This window comes from Phalacrocorax carbo, chromosome 5 (assembly GCF_963921805.1).
Source record: "Phalacrocorax carbo chromosome 5, bPhaCar2.1, whole genome shotgun sequence".
Taxonomy (NCBI): Eukaryota; Metazoa; Chordata; class Aves; order Suliformes; family Phalacrocoracidae; genus Phalacrocorax; species Phalacrocorax carbo.
The window spans coordinates 58022334-58043790 of NC_087517.1; the positions used below are offsets into that span (position 1 = coordinate 58022334).

The 21457-nt window shown below is 38.8% G+C and overlaps 1 protein-coding gene across 6 annotated transcripts in view; it reads left to right on the forward strand.

The window, feature by feature from the left end:
• The window catches only part of TUB (TUB bipartite transcription factor), an 85236-nt gene that overhangs the window by 24200 nt on the left and 39579 nt on the right, over positions 1 to 21457 (forward strand). For 4 of the 6 annotated variants that reach the window (XM_064452650.1, XM_064452649.1, XM_064452648.1 and 1 more), the window contains exons 2-4: positions 7872 to 7923; positions 9315 to 9477; positions 21320 to 21454. In XM_064452650.1, the coding sequence (XP_064308720.1) occupies positions 7872 to 7923; positions 9315 to 9477; positions 21320 to 21454 (350 nt within the window). The remainder of the gene's footprint in view (positions 1 to 7871; positions 7924 to 9314; positions 9478 to 21319; positions 21455 to 21457) is intronic. The other 2 variants (XM_064452653.1, XM_064452651.1) reach the window with 1 other exon arrangement.

Below are 21457 nucleotides of genomic sequence, written 5' to 3' on the forward strand. Positions count from 1 at the left end.
TATGTATGTGGAATTAAGAAAAAATAAATGAATGTGTGTTCCTGTTGTTACGCTTTCTTTCAGTTAATCTGCGTGTATAATCTGCCATGTAGCTCAGTTGGGACATTGATGTTTTAGTTCTGTGTGACATCCAAAAGGAGGACACTCTTCACAAAATCTGGAAGGGCCTTGTGGAGGCTGGAAGGGACTTCTGTAGTTCTCCAGCCCAATGTCCTGCTCACTGCATGGTCAGCTGTGAGGTCAGACCAGGTTGCTGAGGGCTTTATTCATTTGGGTCTTGAAAATGCCAAAGATGGAGACTACACAACCTCTCTGGACTGCCTGGTATTAGGTCTTTCCAAAGCCATCCCTTTTCCAGGCTGAACAAGACCACCTACCTCAACCTCTCCTCACAGGGGAAGTGCTCCTGCCCCCAGACCTCCTTGGTTACCCTCCTTTGGGCTTGCTCCAGTTGATCAACATCTTTCTTGTATGAGGGGGCTCAAAACTGGATGTGGTTTATCTATACAGGGTCTCCCAAGCGCAGAGAAAAGGAAGGATGTTAATCACTTCCCTTGGTCTACCAAGCTCCTGTCAGTACAGCCCAGGGTGCTGTTGGCTGCCTTTGCTGCCAGGGCACGTTTCTGGCTCATGTCCAGCTTGCTGTCCATCAAGAACCCAGGTCCTGTTTGGCCAAACAGTCCCTGCCTGTGTTGTTGCAGGGGAGTCTTCCTTCCCAGGTACAGGGCTTTGCGTTTGTTGTTGTTAAATTCCGTAAGGCTCCTGTTGACCCATTCCTCCAGCCTGTCAGGGTCCCTGAAGAAGGCAGCCCTGCCCTGAGTATATTGACCGGTATCCCAACTTGTCATCCTTGCAAATGTGATAAGGGTGCACTCAGTTGTCTTGTCCAGGTCGCTGATAAAGATCTTATCTCTTGTCCAGGTGCAAATACTTATCATATGACTGAAGAGGGGTGGAAGAGAAAAACATTAACATATAATGTTTTGCATTGACTTACTGGAAAAATACAGAGTGCTAGAAAGACTTTTGTTGTTCTTTTGAAATCCCCTAAACAGAGCTGTTAGACAGACATAATGAGTGTCATAGAACTTAATGTACAATGGACATTTAGATAAACCTTTCTGAAGAAAATAGGACCAACAGTTCAGGAAGGTCTTGTTCATTTACTTATTTTAAGCTAGTTTCCCAGCCAGGATTTGAAAAGAAAAGCATTTGGTTCTGTAATTGTTTGTGCAACTACAAATTCAGTCTCTGCGTTCAGCCACCTGCACTGCAGGCATTATTTTTAGTGCCATTTGGATCATTAGCACAGTGTATGATCCTCTGTATCTTGTGTTTTGTGGCTGACTTGGTGCTGATAATTCTGATACAAATATCTGTGTTCATATTCCTGCCTTTTTTTCCCCAATCATTTTGCTTTATCTCTTTTAGGCATTCTGAGGGTCTTTAGAAGAGCTGCACAGGCAGGGGAAGCAATGCTGTATTCTTGGACAGGCGTGCTTTTATTTACTGTGTGAGATTCACACTGAACAATTTTATTCCTCTGAAGCTTCACATGAAGAAGTATAGTCTTCATTTCTGCAGCAGCTTTGGTGTCTGTATTTTACTGGTCAGTTCAGTGGTAACTGATAAATGTACCAGTAATGGTAGGCTGTTGCCCTCTCTGCTGTATGAGTATGACATGGGAGAAATCCAAGAGCTTCTGCTGTCGCTGCTGTTGGCAGTGGAAGGGCAAACTTCAGATTGAATGTCCTTGGGCTGCTCCTCAATGAAGATGATGGCCAGACTTTTGCTTGGTTAGATGGCCCAGGAAAGGAGTCGCTCATTTTACTGTAAAGATAGTAGCTGCAGGTTTTACTCTAGATCAGATGACTGAGCAGCTGCTTTGGGGTCAGAAAGCCTTGATGATTCCTAGCTTGAGGGGAGCCCTCACAGTCTTTCAGAGTGATTTGTTTCATTTAAAAGTCTTTGATTAGTATGTGTGTCTGATACAGTACAATTCTCCCAAGAGGCTTCTGGTGAACTCAGCATATGGCATACATGGGGGAGCTGACCTTATTTTATGTGGGGACTTGCAGGTGTTAGGACTTCATAGAGATTGCTGGCTTCACTGGTTAGGAATTTACTGAATTTCTTGTCTTTGAAGAACCTAACCGTGTTCCATTCCCTCTGGAGCATGACTTCAGCCTGCAGGTCCCTGACCCTGTTAATGGGCTTTTACAGTAGCATTTCATCAGTGCTGCTGGAAAGCTTGCTCTTAAAGGCTTATCAGTAACATTGTCCAAAGCAGTTGGGTTTTATGGAACTACATAGACTTTATGGAAGTATAGAGATTATAGAGAAAGTGTAATTGGGTGAATACGGCGGATGGTATCCAATAAGCCCAGTGCTATCTCTTTGCAGGAATTTTATTTCATATGTTTTTAGAGACTTTGTAATGGTCAAATGGTACATTGTACCCATTCTTGTCCTTTTGAGTCAGCCTTGTTCTAAAAGATCCTGTAACCTGCTTCTCTTAACACAGCAACATACCAGCTTTCTTCACAGCAAGAGTGCATGGAAAAGATCTTGGTGATCTTGAAGATTAGTCTGGTATCATGCATATTTTTCTGTCTGGTTTGATCATCAATTGTTTTTTGAATTCCAGTTGACAATGTGACTGAAGAAACTCAAGGTGAAAGTGTCTCTGCTAAGTTTCCCTTGCTGCTGGTTTACTGTTGTAAATGGGAGTAATATTTTCTTATCCAATTCCTCATCTTTTTATGATGAGAATTGTTTGTTTCAGGAATTTTCCCAATGAATGTTCATTTTGCTTGTGCAAATGTCCCTGATTTCACGTAGAGTTTTTGGGTGCTGCTGATAGTAGTATATTAGCACGAGGCAACAGAAAGAGAAAACACAAGGGTGATGCTTTTAAACAGTGTATGACAGTTTAGTGGTGGTATATGTCTTTGCCTGTTTGACCAGGACTTCTCATTGCAGTTAGTGCTGGACTGCAGAGGTGTGATAGATGTGATTTTGGACCTTTGTCCTGGTAAAAAAGGTATTGTCATGGAAAATGTTCCTTTATGAAGCAGTGTCAGGAAGGAAGGAAGAAAAACATTGGCTCATTTGTCAGGCAGAAACAATAAAGCTGCTTTACTGTGTCAGACTTTTTCTTTTAAAAAAATAAATAAAATCAGTGACTACATGCATCTTGCACATTCTAACTGAAAACATTTCTTAGTTATTTTTTCTTGCAAAGGCTTACTGAAACGTGAGCAGTTTGCATGTTCAAAGAGTAAAGATGAAGTATTTGCTGTGAAATGTGCTGTTATTTGAATTAAGGCTTTTCCAGTTTTTCTTAAATTGAAATCAGTCCATGTGGAATTATGGTAAAACATAGCAAGATGTTGATTTACAGAAGCTCCTGCCTTCATCTCAGAAGTAAATTGTGGAGCTTCATGTAATCATGAAGCTTCCTCCTTAAAACCTGATTGGTCTTGGGTTTCTCTTTAAATGAATTTTTAAGGAATACAGATTATGAAGACCTTAGAATACTAAAATTCTTATATTTTTGTCTTCATAATGACAGGAATATATAGCAGTGTAGAAAGCTGTGTAAATTGAATTTAATGTTGAAACTGCTTCTGTAAATAGATTTTGTGTCTAAAAAGGTGGTATGAAAAGTAATACTTTGACAAAAAGGTTCATTTAATGTAGTTCCCTTTAGAAAATAGAGGTGGGGATATTTGAATCAAGTGCCATGTTTAAAATATGAAAATATGCTATCTAAATTTAATACTTAAGTCTCTGTGAGCCTTGGTCCAGGCTGCTAATATGAATCTTTAAGATAGATAGCTATAGGCTTGACTTCTTAAGCACAACACCAGTAAGCTCTAATGGGTGGGTTGCTTGAGTTATGTATAGATGCATGGGTCTTCCTTGGAGGAAATATATACAAGCTCTGATTTGTTAACTGAATTTGGACTAGGCTATTACTGCAAACCTGAAGTGCTGTTTATAATATTATATATAGTGTAAAATTGGTTTTTGTTTTAAATGGGGTCAAAGCCATAGCCAAGATGCCGGGTGGACACGTGATACTTGATCAAACAGGAGTAAAAATGAATCTTGCTGGATCTTCAGCATGGTTCAGCATGCTCAGCAGATTGCTAATATGTATGCATTCTATTCAATAATTCAATTTTCATGAATTATAAAGTTATATTTCTGTAATAAGACTGAAGAGTTTCATGCTGCTGCTGGGATTTTCTACCATCATATCAAACGTGTAGGCAAAGTTGTTCTAACAGCCTTGCTCTCTATGAGGTTATTTTCTGTAGTGGTCCTGCCATGTTACATCCATAGTTCTTCCACTTTACTGGGCCTTTAGTCTCTGACCATCCCAGTTTTTGGACCACTGAGCAACAAAACCATGGCCACTTCTGAATCTGGGCAGGATAGGCTGGGTCCTCACCATGTGCCTAACTCTGCCAGAGGAAAGAGCAACTGATTTTTGTTCTTTTCAAAGACCAGGAAGGCAGAAGGCTGTGCTTCTGCTCCTAGACTTTTGTGTTTTCCAAAGAAAGAATACGGTAGGTTCTCTGGATTTCAACTCTCAGACCCTGGAGCACCTGTCAAAGTGCATGGACTGCCAGATACTGTGGCAAGATCATCTGCTAAATCTTTCTGCAAGGCTTCACTGAAGTGTGAGACAGGGTCAGTGGTGGTTACACACTTGCATCTTGGAGTCCGCTGCAGGTATTTTTAAAGGCAGCAAGAGTGAGGGCCTGATGGAATTGCTATGGAAGCAAAACTTATTATTTGTATGTATTTGTTTATTAATGTATGAATTTGTTTGTTTATTAAAAACCTGATGTCCCTTAATGGCAGATCTTGGGAGTAACCCAGTCTCAGGAGAATTCTTACACTGAAAATCAGGGAATGTGAAAATTTTTCCTGCTAATCAGCAAGTCCAAGGTCCACTAGTCCTGTAGAAAATATTAACAAAGCAGTCTTGAACTAGAGTGCTCTGCTATTCTAGCAGAAGAACATATATGCTAAAGTGGATACTGTTTTTATTTGTACTTGTGTAACAATTATTTAGGCATCAAGGACAGAACTGTAGCTTTTCAGTGATATTGGCATTGAGTAACTGTTAAAATAGACAGAGTTGGTGGTAATGAGATTACTTTTAAAGCCTTTTTTACACTGTGGAGGATTCAAGAGTGGTGTGTCTGTCTGGTGGGAGTAAGGCATTCTAGTCCAAGTCCAGCAATCTGGAGGGCATGAGAATTGTTGAAATAACTGTATTGTACTGAACCTTGGTATCATTGAAGAAAGCTGGAGTTCAATTTTGGTTGTTAAATGTTATGGCTTAAATAATGCAAGGCTTGTAGTTAATGTATATTTGCAAAAGGATTGTGGAAAACAACCCAGAACTTTATAAAATATGAAGTGAGAGAATGAAGGACCTGGAAGTTCCAGATGAGCTTGTCAGCTGTTTTTCAAGGCATGCTGCTTTTGGTGTCAGCTTTGATTGCCTATATTCAGAGGCTTTAAAAACATCTTGCAGTAGAAAGGGCAATATGGAGAGGTATTTTAGTGTTACAGCATTGACAGTTTTTGGATTGAGGTTAATTTTTTTTTGGGGGGCAGTCCTTTGGTGTGTCTGGTAGTTGCTTTGCATTTGTGGAATGCTGAACCAATGAAAATCACAACCTTCCTCTGACTGGTGTTTGCTACAGTGTTACTTAAACTGCTGTGTTTAAGGTTGGGCATAAAGCAACCCGAGGGAGCTGTGATGTTTCCACCTGAACCTGAATTTAGCTTCTTGTGGCTTCCCAGGAAGTCACAGGTAAGGTTTAGAACCCAACTGAGGCCATTTCCCTGCTCTCTTGTTCTGTGCAGTGTGTTACGCCAGGATACAGTGTGATGGGAAATCAGAGGGAGCTAGAGTCATCCAGAACGCTTAGATACCTTGTCTGTGATACGGAATTTAGAATTATAGCCAATCCAGCCTAATCCTGAAAACCATTATATTCACAAAAAGATAATTACTGAACTGGTGTTTTATGAGGATGTCTGAGATGTGTATATATAGCTCATTTAACATATCTGAGGTAGTCAGCCTAGTCTGATTTATAAAGCAGAAGATGAGAAGAGATCAGAGTTTTCTCCTTAGCTTTGCAAATGTCTGGTGGAGTGGAGCAATATCAGCTCTTAACCTCTCTGGGTATTACAGCTGTATAAGCATTGGTGCCTCTGCAATTCTTATGGTCTGTATTAGCATCATTATACACTTTTGGCTTTTTTCAAGCAATGTCTTAAATGAGGAGGATTTGTTCAGGCCATTAAGCCTGAAACTATACTTGGGCATCTCTTACTCAATTGTTTGGCCAAAGATATCCATTTGGGTGGTTTGACTTTCTAGCAGTGCTGCTAATATGTATTGCAGCACCCTTGGAAAGCACTCTTGGAAAAAAAAACTGATACTGTATACCATGGAGGAATGTGTGTCTTCTTTTTATAACTTGTTTCTGTAATTTATCAAATGAAGAATACTTGGTGTAAAGCAGAACGTATTTTGTGACTGCGAAGGGTTTTTTCTTTATTTTTTTTTCTGGACTATGAGTAATGCATTACCTCTAGAAGAGACTCTGTAATTTCATACCTGAGGTACTTGTACAGCATAGTTTCATTCTGTGGAACATCAGCCTTTTGTAATATATAACCTGAGTATAAATTGTAAAAGGCTGATACTACCAATAATGCCTAATTATAGGTCTTTAATAATGCTAGTGTTGGAAAGGTGGCATTCTGCATGCCTTTATTAGCTGTCCTATCTAATTCTACTATGTTACTGTCTCCTAAAGAGCATATACTAATACATGGGAAGTCACATTTTTAATGAAATTTCCATTGCTATACAATTTGGTTGTATGTAGGCCAGAATCCAGATTCGTTTGTCCCGGATTTTTTTTACTTTTTGATTGTTAAGAGTGATTATAAAAAGGGCTAATCTTTTATAAAAATGTGTTGTAAGAGAAAATTAATTCCACTTGTAAGGGGCTATTTTTTTTGTTCTATAGAACTGTTTTCCATGTAGATTGTATATTACAGTTTAAAAGATTTAATTATCTATGTTCAATGTTTAACCATAATGCTCTTAAAATAGAGTCCTTTGTTCTCCAGAAAAATAAAGTGTAGTCACTAGTTTGATAAAATACTTCACAAAAGTAATTTAGTGATTTCATTGCCATTAGTTTTCAACATCTAATTAATGAAAATGATTGAATGTGCAGGAGCCAATCTCCCAACTAGCAACAACTAGCAGAGGGAAATATGGCAGTGCACAATACCGTTTGTCTTGCCAGTCTCTAGAAGTTGAAGAGCATGGCAATCAATGTGACTTTTCAGATATTCATGAATAAATTCTGGTTTTCAGTGTGCAAAAGATTAGACAGTTAATTTTCCTAACATAATTTTAAATACCACTGAGTTGCTAAGCACCTCTCTCACACTCCTCACTTTTTGTATGCTTTATATGCAAATTTTCCACCAAACCGCATTGCTGTATACATTGACATTTTGCATTAGAAGGCAGTGGAGAAGAAAAGAAGCTATGGACTGTAGATTTCTTGTTTCTTTGTGAACTGGCTGAATATATGTTCTTATTGAAGTTGATGTTAACAAGAAGTTTTCAGTTTTTCATGGATTGCATTTAAATTCTCCTGAGCCAACTTTTGCAGGTTAGGGCAGGCAAACTTCCATGGAACATAGTGGGAGTTTTACACGGATAACTCCTGCAAGAGTTTGCTCCAGTGATTGCTGTTAGGTGTTGTTTTGAGTGATAAATTTGTTCAGTTACGTACTCTTTGTCTTTGCAGTGTTCTGGATGATGAGGGGAGCAGCCTGCGTCAGCAGAAGCTCGACAGGCAGGTAAGAGTTTGCAGGTGGACCTACTTGCTCTCTGAAGTCTAGATCTCGGAGTAACAAAATCACTGACACATGTATCTGGTAATTGATGAAAAATTGCATCCTCTAATTAGGAAATGCAAAAGAGAGGTCTGTGGATGTTACAGCATTCTTAAAAGTCTAACCTCCATTAAATTTTTTCTTATGGCTTGACAGCCTTGGACGTATTTTAAGCTGACTTACAGTGTATTTGTTATCCCTTTGATGGACCAGAAAGGACAAGGTTCTGGCAGACAAGCCAGCCAATAGAGATTTACCACAAAGCTTTTACATATTTTCCTTTCACTCCCTGGATTTAGCCCTTGTGGCTGTAAACTAGTGGCACTATGTGCTGTGTTGCCTAATTTGCTACTGTATTCCTACGTGACTTGTGCAAGGAAGTGATTCAGAATCTCTCTCATGAAATCTCAGGGAATTTTGCCATCAAATTTTAATAGGGTTTGAGGTTTCCACTCTTCATTTGATTTTTCTGTGGTCCACTTTTCATGAAACTTTGTCATGTTTATAGTTAAGCCTTGTGGTTTACTTTTATGTTTTTCTATACATTTCTTTTCCCATTGTTTTATCGGCTTGCATATCTACCAGCATCTCATTTTCAAATTCAAATACTTTATGCCATACTCCTGTACTAGATTCTGATCGTTCTGAAGTCATGTTGAGGTGCTCCACACAACTTATGGAGCTGAAGGAGTCTCCATTCTTGTTCTTCAGTTTTAGTCCATCTGCTTTCTAAAAGCAAAAAATCACTGTACAGGAGCAGGGAAATGGTAAGGTAATGGATAAGTAAAATTTACAGTTCAGTTCTCTGAGGTTGTGGAAGAGGGCTCAAAGAGAGAGGTGCCTATGGTGCCATTGGATGCTGAAGGTTTTCATTTTCAGCAGGTCTAGCTGAGAAATTCAAGTGTTTAATTAAAGTTCATCTTGTATAGTTGTTAAATTAGGCTCATGTCCAGCATTATCACTTGATTCTAGTTTGCAGATTACCTGCTTTTAATTTATAGAAACTTAAATTGGCATCTCTGCCTCATGCCCTTGCATACCCTCCCATTGCTTCACAGCCAGTACTCTCACATTGTTGTTTTCCCAAGGGTTATTTCCAAGCAAGCTTTGACAGCTGGTAGACTGCTCAGAAAGATCTATTTTAATTATTTGCTGTTTCCAGCAGAAGGTGTTTTAGCAGTTGGTTGGTTGTGGTTTTTTGGAAAGATTTCCTATAACCCGATATCCCAATATCCCACTTGCCAACTGCTGCCACTGGAAAACTGGAGAAAGTGTAAAGATATCAATTGTTTTTCATCATAGATTGTGACTGTTTGGAGTCCAGTAACAGATGCTTTTCTTTGTATTTTCCTCAGCGAGCATTGCTAGAACAGAAGCAGAAAAAAAAGCGCCAGGAGCCATTAATGGTTCAGTCCAATGTGGACAGTCGCACAAGAACACGCAGAATGAAACATTCGGAAGAACAAGCACCATTGGTTGAATCATATCTTAACAGCAACAGCAGCACCATATATCATGGTATATTAATATGATCTATTGCATGTATACTTACTGCAAGTCATAGTATGATGCTCTCCATGTTAAATTTATGCTAATAAGAACAGATGACATTGTTTTGGATTTTTTAGTAAATATATCCTTCATTTTACTTTTTAGTAAAAATATCCTTCACTTGTGTTTGGGGATAAAAACATCAGACCTTGCAATGCTAGCCTAACAGGAGGGAGCAAGGTAACTAGCTGCCATTTCAGTGCTGTGGGGAAGAGAGAGTGGCTTGTCCTTTCTGCCAGGAATATTTAAGTGTCATCAGCCTTGGTTCCTACTGATGTAAAGCTATTGCTCTTCCATTCTATGTATTTCTCTGTACATGATTTTGCTTAAGCCTGACAGTATTAATGATAAATTTGAAACCTGTTAACTAATTACAGCTAAGTTTGGATATAATAATTTCAAAGATACTGTGTTTCTGCCAGGTTCATTAAAATAGGTGAGTAGGTAGAGAAGAACATTTCAAGCTTGTACGATGTGGTCTATGCTTTCTTATTAAAGGTTACAGAATTCAGAAGTGACAGGGACTCTTCAGGAATCACAGCCATAGGGAAAAAATTATAATGCCATTTCTGTATTGTTAGACTTCAAATAATTTAATAATCAGAAATAAATCCTAAGGAAACCAGTTGTTGTTTAGTTCTGTGCTCATATGACCCACGCTTGTTTGCCCCCTAATGAGGGTGGGTGCCTACTTTTCCTCAGGAATTCGAAGAGAGAAGCTTGGGTAACCCTTGTTCAATATTGTCTCTCTTGTAGATCTCATTCCAGGATGCTAACACCTCCAAGATTTATCAAGAACAGTAATTTTGAAATGTTCTTGTTGTGCAGATCACTTAAGTAAAATTTGATTCGTAAGGGATTCATAAGCCTCAATAGCAAAAGGCTTCCTTCCCTCAGTATTGATGGGTATGTGCTACACAGAATTAGTACAAGGATAAAAAGAGAGTAGAGGACATGAGCTGAAATCTACTGGTACTGGGAAAGCTACTAGGTGGCAGAGTACTTAAGGTTTAATGTCTAAAATTCACTAAGATGTCTTTGTGACTCTAACTCTGGGAAAAAAAACCCAAACCAACCAGTATCCTAGTCTTAAACAAACAAACAAAAACGTAATTCATCACTCAACTTAGACCTCTATCAAGTATACTGCATGTGCTATAGTTTTTGTCTGCTGTATCATTTTGTTTTCAGTTGGTGGCCACATCTTTCAATAAGGTGGTGGCAGGTACTTACTGGACTAACTAATCATGCTGTGAGAAGTGCAGGTTTCAGAGTCTCTACACCTGGTTTGCAATTGGTGGATTTTTTTGGTGTGGTTACAGCTACAGAATTTATTGTTAGAAACTGAATATTGCCTTGATTAAATGTTAAGGCTTCATTAATAATGGACCTTTTTTATCTTGCTTCTGTAAGCAGATAGGCTACCATAAGCGATTTTAGATGGAAAACTATTTTTTTCTCATAGTATTACTTTAATTATGTTTTTCTAATAAATATTAAAAGCATTAGTAATATTTCTCTTTCTTGACTGTCTTTTTTCAGGGTCTGGGAAGGAAATTTTTAAGAGGAAACTAAATTTCTTTCCAGTCTGACCTAAGAATTTGATTTAGCATGGCATTTGAATTTGGGCTCTTTTTTGTTTTTTGATCAGAGAAAACAGATTTTTTTTCTTCCTTTCCTTTTTCACTCAATAGCTTATCAAAGGTACAGAACTGTTCTAAGAAAGAATATCTTATGGTACAGAGGTGCTGTTGTATACTAAACATATATTGTCAGTTGAACAAGGTTTTAATTTTCACAGATCAGAGAAGCAGAAATTATTGTCCCTTAAATGGTAGCAAATGTCACATCTACACTAAATGAGCTACATTTTGCAACAGTTTGTACTAGAGTGGACTTTCTGACTTCAGTGAGATTAACTGTGCTCTTAAGGTAAAAGTGACCCTTCCTGTAATGTTATATCACACCATGTACTGGAATACTTACTCATTTATTCTCCTTAAATCAGTTTGTTCTAAATTTGTCTCTCAAACCCTTCAAGTTTCACAAGGTTTCAGAGAAGCTAAAAAATACAGTGATGTTTCTCATATTCAGCCCAGAGTTTGTTAATCCCTGGGGACAGCTGTCCTTGTAATAAACTGTGCAGTTAACAAAAGCCAACTTCGGAGAATTCAATTACCTAGTAAAGTGTTTTATTGCCTTGTAAAATCCTTTGTTAGGAATGCTGCTTTTGAAAATATTGTAAGAACTGCAGAAGTGTCCTTTTTTGGTGTGGTCTTCTCTGGGAATGTGCATAGTGTCTTAGGTTACACTGTTTGCATGGTAGGTAGTTAGGTTTTGATGGCCATTTTTAACTATGGTATTCAGCTTCAGGGTTGGCACTTTTTTCCCCTTCAGTGAAAACATTTGTATGTGGGAGTGTCGGATGCATGAGACAGCTGGGCTGTTTCTAAAGAACTATTCTGCTCTTTTCCGTTCATTTGTTTCTGTTACGGGCATGTGGATTTTAAGTTAAGAATGACTCTTTGATGGGAGTTGACGGTCTACTGAATGAACTACATTGCTTGGATAAGCATGTTTGTGAAATCAATTCCTGTACTGCAAATGCTACAAAAAGACCACTTTTTTTTCCACCTATCATCCTCTACTCTCTTTTTTTTTTGCCTTGTACTAATTCTGTGTAGCACAAAAGTACTTGTTGATTTCAACGGATAATTGGATGCCTGTGTGGAGATATTTCTATGGTACTTTCCTCAAAGTAGGTCAGATATAACATCTCAGCAATTCTGAGATGGTAGGCTTTCTGCACTGGGAAATTTTCTTTGCTACACTGCCATAGCTTATTCTGATGCAGTTATCTGGGCTGCAATGGTTCCCTGATGAGCAACTCTACTCTGGAATAAAAATTCATTTCATTCCAGAATAATTGTCATAGTGTGGAGTAAAAATTCAAACTCACTTCTGTTCTGGAATAGAACATCAGCCTGGTGAGCTATTTGTAGGTAGATATAGTGGAAAAGCATGTTTCAGTCGTTAAGGTGATCATAAATTTTTCCACATAAAAGAGCCCTCGGCTGCTTTTGAACCTCTGCAGGGAGTTGCAGGGTGATTGCTGCTAGTCTTCTGGCTGCACGTGATTTTTGCTTCATCTAGCTTGGAGCCAAAGGGAAGTTCAAATAAATCTAAGATGCAATAGGATGGAGGGATATTAATTAAGGGCTGTGATTGAGCTCAGCTGAGGCAGCTCACAAAGGGGATTGTACAGATGTGGCTTTCCTACACTTGTGTTGTTCAGGATTGAAGATGCTGGGACCAGTTTAATTCAGCATGAAACTGAGCAGGTACAAGGCTCTTCTGAGTTTCTTTTTTGTTAGTTTAATAAATAACAAAATGACTCTGCAGAAAGCCTGTCTCTACAGAGTAAGGAGGAATATTGCTGGGTTCCCCATGCTTTTTCCTAGGTACCTTCAAAGCAGCAAGGTGACATGTTGGTAGGATGAAAATGGTATCTCTGTTCCCTGCCAAGCATTACTAGCAATTCCTCTGTGTGCCATGAGACTTTTAGGAGATGGACTTTTAGACTTCCACTGAGGACTTTTAGACTTCCACTGAGGAAGTGGCTCCACAGAATTCACCATGCACAAGTCTCCAGACAGATCATTTCTTAGTTCCTGCCCATGTTTTACCTACAAGTAAAAGTTTTCAGATCCTGTACCTTGTAAATGATTTGCATGTAGTATACCTTTTAAAAACCTTTTGGTTGTTGGCATAATGCCTAATTAACTAATAACAAAAGTATTTGAGTAATCTGTGGGAAATGAAGTGAATTAGGTTGAATAGGCCAACCAGAGACGAAATTAATCCTTGACACTCTGGTCTATGAGTGGTTAGTTTGAGCTCAAGTATTAGCCAGTGGTAATGCAGTGCTTGCCTGTCAGCCTCTGTAGATCAGGTAGGACACCCCCCCCACACACCCCATCCCACCCTGAAATGGAGGTATTAATATAGTTTTGGGACCACGCTTGTTGGTTAGACCCTAAATTATCTGCCTGCCATTTTAAGCAATAGGTATCCTTCCATTAACTTCCATGATGTTTGGCTCCAGTTGTTACTGTTACAAATAATGCCTCTCTCTCTTGCAGTACCAACTACAACTTCATGGCTATATCATCATTATAAATAGCAAAATAAGAACTAATAACAATGGTTTGTATTGCTATTAAGTTTGTATGTAAAAGACAAAGTAATTTGTTCACTGAAAAAAAATTAATCCTGTGTAGGAGAGATCACTTAAAAATTGCTTTGTCTTCTCTTGTGTTCTTGCTTATTTTTGTTTCGGTGTCCTTCATAAGGACATATTTCTACCAGTTTGTTTAAAGTTTTCATTAAATTTTGCTTGCCATTCTGTAATGCCTCACAGTCACATCTGCTGGTTTGTTTTCATATATCTCTACACCACTTATTTTGTGAATTTTGTTGAAAGCCCGAACAAACATTTTGGCCTGATATGACGTTGCAAAATTCTGCTGAGTACAGTTCTTTTCAAGCTGTATTGCAAATACACACTGAGTGTTCCTGGAGCCAAGTAGCATGCAGAGATACACTAGTTACTGCAACAATTTAATTACATCATTTAATTACATTGAATGCAAATTATGAAAGCCCATTTTTACTGAGAAGAGTAATTCTACTTCTGTAAAAATGGTGAATTTCCATTGGGGAGTGATTTTTCTTTTCACAGCACTGAGGAAGGCAGTGATTTGAATGAGTGCCAGACATGCTTTCATTAATATTACCATACTTTGTTGCAGCTGTGGCTTTTTTTTTTTTAAAGACTTGAAATTAAAAATGTTTTCGATTAGATACTCTCAGAGTAATTTTCATGGCAACTTCCAATTTAGAGATTTAGATTAACCATGTGCAAAAAGGCAAAATTACTTTCTTACTTTCCTTCTTTGACATTTGGCAGCGCACCTAGATGTAATGGTTGTGTGGACTGTTGAAAAGACATCTGATGACAAGTCATAGCTCTGGATTGTTAAATCTGATGTGTCATTCTGCTCCTCTACCATGAATGATGAGAGAGAGTTTTCTGATGACTATCAAGCTGTCAGCTTTATAAGATGACATCAGTTAGCCATTCATTTAAAAAACTGTATATTTGCGTGTTCATCAAAACACTGTCTCACCATCCCTCTTTTCCACTGACCTTGAAACAGGAAGGTATTAGTTTACTTTTTGAAGACAGCAAGAAATGTTCTGTGCACAAGACTATTAATACTGAGAGATGAGGCAGCACTCCAAGTATCATGCGGGCAAAATACTTAACTTCCAATAAGCATATATTCTGAACTCTCCCTTTCAGCCGCAGTCTCTTCACCTTCATCCTTTAAAGCATCTTTTTGATTTATCAGCAGTCCTTACTGTGCTAGTACATTTCCAAAATAAACAAACTAAACTGGCAGCAATGATTGGAGGGCAGCAGGTAGCAAGTGGTTTAAAGGTCTCTTTGAGGTTCTTGGTGCTGAAAGATTTGAGAAGGAAGTTTACAGGTAATTGCTCACAATTGCTTGAAAAACTCCCTTCTCTTTACTTTAAAGTTCCACTTAAGGTATATTTACTTTCAGTTACCACTTCACAGCTAGCCATTATTTTCTGTCCTCTGACAATTTCGGTGTTGGGGAGCAGCAGGGGCCAGGAGGTGAGGGTGACTCCAGCACAGGCAATGCCCTTGCAGATGGGGCACCATCCCACAGGCTCCAAACATGGTGGGCAGAGCTGGCCACTGCTAACAGGATCCTCAGCAGTCCCAGACATGGCAAGGGATGAACCAGGGCCAGGGCCTTCCAGGGTGCCAGTCAGGGTGAAAGGGAGATGAGGCCAGGAGACAAGGCTGCAGCATGCATGTGAGGGGTCTGTTGAGCAGATGAGCTACCTACAGCATAGTGCCAGGGTCCTCCCAGGAGACACAGCTGGGAAGCAGCACACCTCCAACATAGCTCCTGGCTGAGCTGAAAGAGAGCCCATGGGCAGAGTGTGGGTAGAAGCCCCCAGTGAGGCTTGTCAGGGCAATTAAAGCCTACTTGTGCCCTCAGGGCCCTGATACACAAAACAATTATGTAATTTCTTACTGTCCTTAATCTTCCTGGCAGAGGTTTTTCATGGATATTTTTAGCTTATCGGTTATCTGCTTTCCCAAAGAGTCTAATTCACTGCTATTAACTCTCCATTTCACATGCTCCCTTTTCTTCCCCCTCCCTGGGGGCAGACAGCAGATATCCGGGGGTTAAGAAGAATCTTTTCTTTAATTCCTGCCTTTGTTCTTTCTGATGAAATCTTACAGCAACGAACTTCTGATAATGTCCGTAAGCAGCACCAGGTTCTCATGTACACTTGTTCCTTTTTTTCTGAGCCCATTCACATTCAGTTTCACTTACGAGTATTTTCACCTCTGTAAAATCAGCCTGATGAACACACCAGTGTCAGACACGTAAACTGCAAGCAGCCATAGAGAATTTATAGGCAATTTAATTTGGGGGGAATCTGGACTCTAACTATAACTTACTGGTTGCAGGGGTTATGCATTTGGTTATAAGCATCTTGAAGCAGAAATCAAATCTTTGTATGTGACTAAATAGTACCTAACAGGCCAGAGTCCTTGCCCTAATTCAGGCCCTTGTATTTAACTAATTTTATCTATATAAAACTAATAAAAATATTTAATTGCATTGGAAAATAGGCTGGTTTGCCAATCTTCAGAATGTTTGTGATAGAATCCAGTGTCTTCTAGATGATTGTAGACCAGTTCAGATCTAAATTGATCAAATAAAGTAATAATGAACGGCAGCCCAAATAAGCAGCAAGGTTCGCTAAGGCTAGAACTTTACAAAGTAAAATGGCAAGCCATTCTTATAGTGAAACACAAGAGCAACTCAGACAACACTAAGAAAACGGCAACCAATTTGTATTGTGTTGTTAAGGTACACACTGACTGAATGTAGTTTGTTTATCTTCGCGTTATACTCTTTCTGGATTTCACTTTTACTGTTGAGAGGGCATGGGTAAATAGAATTAATATTTGCCTTATACAGTTGAGCTAATCATTTGCATCACATACCTCATTGTCTCGTCAGCCTCTTTCTTCATAAGGTGTTTTCCAGACAGACTGCATGAATTTTTAATGTATCAATTTAAAAAATCTTTTTGTGATTTTTCACTCACTTCATTCTTCACACAATGTACTTATCCAAACCACTTTTTTTTTTTTTAGCATATGGCATTTTTATGTGATAGGGATTGCTAAATTTTGATTCATAGATTCTTTTTTTTGTTTCTTCGTCTAAGATCACAACAGTGTGCAAGTACTCATATAAGGAAAAATGGTTGTACAAATCGAAAAAAAATTCTGCATTTTCATTACATGCTACTTTGAAACTAATTTCCTGTGTGAATGTCTCATCATGAAGGCCAGATGGAAAAGCATGCTTTTAATTTTCATTCACTGAAATATAGGTGGATAACTGTCTTTTAATATTTTTTTTCAATTCTGTGTTTTCTGCATCACAGATTATTCACTTACAAATTGCATCCTTTTGTTTGATTGTGTGTTGTAGCTTTAACCCTGTAACATGCAATGTGGCCAACACAGAACTGGTTCATGGGAGAGGCTTCTTTTTTCCACTTTCAGCAGTTAGACCACTGGTGATGCAAGGCAAAGCCAGGACTGCCCTTCTCTGCTTTGATGCAAGTCCTTCTACACTCATATTGTCCTATGTTAATAGACTATTTGTTGTTCCTCTTTTCAGCTCAGATCCTGAATTAACATCACAATCTGTGCTCTTTTCTGTGCCCCCAGAAGTATTTTTTTATAATTCCGTATTGAGGTTAGTAGTCAGTACTTGATTTAATTAACATGGATGAATAACACTAAAATTAAAATCATGTCATTGTTTTATTTGAAATCTTGTTTTTTATCTCGAAACTATTTCTTACAATTTATGAATCCAAATGAGGATGAAACACCAGATCTGAGAGTCCAGCGTTATTTGCTGTTTGCAAGTCTGTCTCACCACAACATATGGTCCTCCATTTTTGTCTTGTCTAAATGCAAATTCCAGTACAAACAAATAATTTTTATAGAAAAGGAAAATCTGTGGGTGGTTGTGGGGTTTTTTGTGTTGTTTTTTTTTTTTTTTTTAAGTGAAGACTTTAATAATTTGGGGGGGCCCACATGGAGTATCAGGCTAGATTTTCAAATGTAGTCTCCTATTGGTTAAGATAACTATCCATAGGGATTTTTAAAGTTGCCTAAATTTCTTTTTGAATTGAAATTAATGCATTTTTGAGTGACAGTCTTTGAAACTCCATCCCTGTATAGCTGCATTTAAGGTTAAAATAAATTAATTAATTTTCCTGTGGTACTGTTAACTTCTTAACATCCAACTAAGGACATAGTCATATTGTCATATCAGTGAATATTATCTAGGCAGGCCAGTTTACATCATTTTCCTTATTCAGGCTTTCTTGCGGGGAACCATAAATTGTTTTATTGGGCTATCTAGAGTCTGCAGAGAAAGCAGGTTAGAGATTGTCTCAAGGTTCCCATCCTGCTGAGAAGGGAAATTCTTGTCAGACTGTTACTTAGTGATCCAAAGATATAGTAGAGTGCAGAGGGAAGGACATTTGATCCCCTGACAACATGTTTGAGGATAACCATTGCCTCTATGAATTGCTCAATTATCCCTTCATCTCCACAAAGACAGACTAGAAGGAGTGCTGGTTCAATAAGTTCAAAGCTCCACACTCTAATGACCAGCTGCAGAGCGAGGACAGAGGGTATTAGAAATGTTGTTCTTAAAACTCTCCAGGGCAGGAGAAAGCACTTTTTTTTTTCTTTTTTTTTTTTTTTTTAAAAAAACTTTGCTCCACATCTAAATCTGTTGGACCCACTGAGCAAGGTAGGTCCACAGATCTTTCTCTGTAGGTCAGCAGGCTTCAGAAGAGAGCCTGTTGTCCACTCCTCTGCAAGGATCAAAGTCTTGACTGGCCCTGTTGACAGGAACTGCTGTGCTTGCATAAACTTCACTTCCTACTACACTTCAGTGGGCAGCACTTACGCATGAGGTATTAGGGGGAGGTTAGTGGATATGGGCAGGGGAAGACTCGTGCATACCCTGTGCTTAACTGCAAGTATGTAGCCAAGTGCCCCGGAGCTCAGTGCTGTCCTGAACTGAATTTGTACAATCAGTAGCAAAACTACATAATTTCTTTGATATCTGCAGTCACAAGAGAAAACATTAGTAAGCAGATGAGCCTTAGCTGAGGACTGCTATTTGCTGAATAGTTAATAGCTAAGATTCAGATGGTGGGGTTTTGTGGTGGAGATTGGAGTTGATTTGGATTTATTTTAGAGCTAATGCTTTAAATATAATGTTAAGGCTCAGAAAAGCATCCTTTAGAAACAGAAAATTCTGTGCCAGTTCCTTTAGTGAACCTAGCTGCAGTATCTGCACACTGATGGTTTAAATCTTGCTTTGCAGCCTCCACCACCTATGTCTGAAAGTCCTGTTTACCATAGACAGCAGTGACTGTATATGCTCAAAATGGCGACTGGACTGAAACCTTGTTCTCTGCCTTACAGAGCAAAGCAATGGCAGTATTTCCTTCCCTGTCTCTAGGAGCTCCATCACTGTACTTATAAGCAGAGATCTCTTGCTGAAAGTTATGAGACAAAAGTAATTCAAAAAGCTTCAAGTTTTTACATGTTAGATCAAAGGATGCCTGACACAGTAGTGAAGATAAGTCTTCAACTTTTCCATTAACAATATCAGATTGTTTTATCCTTGCTGATTAATCATTGCTTTGGACCAAGTAAATGGTGCTTAATCTGAGTGAATGAATATGGCTATATTTAAAAGGATTTAGAGAACTGTCTGGTCTTAATACAGGTAATTTGTAAAGTACTGAATTTAATTATAGTGTGGATTATCATATTTAAAACAATGAAAAGAGCACACCCTAGTCCTTAAAGAGAGCCTGAGCTACAAATATATGACAGATTGCTGGCTTGGCAAATCACATGTATTTAAAGACTGTGGAGCAGGGACTCTTCAGCTCCCTTCCTGGTCCAAGGCTGCCCTGCGCATGGAAATAGGATCCTGTGTACTGCTTTTTATGTGCCATGTGTCCTGTGCACTCCTTTATAGTCAGCAAAGGGACTGCGATCTTGTGATTTGTGTATGAGAAAGACAAGGAATGAGGAACTGGGCAGTGACAAGCTGTTTCTTTGGGCTTTTAGTCACACATCTACTATTTTAATGTATATTCTCTATAAAACTTGAACTCCTCCTCTGTGTAATGAGGAAAGGAGCATGTGTTTACTGAGTGCCTCAGATGCTCGTTGTATTGTGAACGTAATGCTATTCATAACAGATTGCTGTACTGGGGAGGGTAGCTGTGGGTTTGTAAGCTACAGTCTACACAGACGTGGCTAAATCTGTTTCATCTTACTCGTCTGAGAACCTGCTTGTGTTTCTATTGCTATTCATGCGCATGAAGGATTTGGCGAACGGGAAAGTTGCCTCACAGACCAGAAGCCTAGGGAGAATTTCCCCCTTCAAAGAGAGATTACTGGAAGTCCACACGTCTTTGAGCATCATTTGGTCTTTTGGGGGTTTATGAATCTTGTTGGAATATTTTTAAAGTAATGTTATGGGCAACCAGTTCTTTCCAGTAAGCTTCCTTAGTGGACTTTTTTTTATCCTCTTAAAGACAGCACTTAAGTTTTGGGAAAAAGAAAGGGAAGGTGGGAGGCCGCAAATGCCAGGGCGATACTCCTCCGAGATAAACCACTGTCACCACATGAAGCCAGTGGGGCTCAGCAATTAACAGTGACCAGCAGCTGGCACCAAAATCTCTTAGTGCCCACCTACAGGTTGTTTTGTTTAGGGTGTGAAGTTTGATGATCCTTTATGTATTTCACAAAGATAATTGCTTTTATGCCATTGTAAATTCAATATTATTTCACTTCAAAGCTTGGCCTGGCCAGAAGAAAAAGTTATTGTGTGTGTTGCTTTCACAGATTCAAATATTGACCTCAAAGTGTATCGTGCTTTTAGAAAATAATAAAGCCTCTTTTTACTTTGAAAACAACTAGCATTGCATGAATTACAACTGACATTCAACATAATATGCATAGCATAAACTGTGAGACTTCTAAAGAATTAATTAATTTTTGTATGTTACAAGGTAGGAGTAGTTTTTAATTTCAGCTTGGCCCTTCTACTCATGATACTGTGATACATACAGTTGTGCCAGATGTGTTTTGAAAATAACCTTCTGATGATTCCTCGTTTATGCGGTTAGGATATAGCTTTAAGCATAGGCACTACAAAGTCTAAATAAAATTTTTCTGTCTTCATGTTGCCACTGTGGATGATCAGTCTGGCAGAGCTTTACTACGAGGAAAAGTGCTTCCTACACTAGCTCAGCAACACATTAATATCCTGATGTCACTTTTGGCCTGAAAGTTAGGAGCTGATATATTAGTGGAAAGAGGAAAAAAGTTAGGAAATACATCCCAGCTAACCTAACCTTCCAGGTTTTTACTGTAGCTTTGCAAATTCTGGTTTATTTGGCTCTCCTCTCTGCATGAATTGTCTGAAATACCAAACAAACTCTGCTATGTCTGCTTACTCTTTTATGCCTTCACAGAGTTCTCAATTCAGTCTCTCTTCTCTCTCTCTCTTTGTTTCTCTCTTCTCTCTCTCTGTTTTTCTTTTTGCTGGGGTACCCTGAATCTCTCAAGCAGTGCAGGAGGCCGAACAGGAAGATCTAAAGGTGGTAGTGGATCCCCAGGCTCCGAAACCAACTAAAAAAACCAAGGCAGCAGCTGCAAGCTGTCAGACTGGCAGCACCAGAAAGGAGAAAAAAGGGAAACACAAAGGTT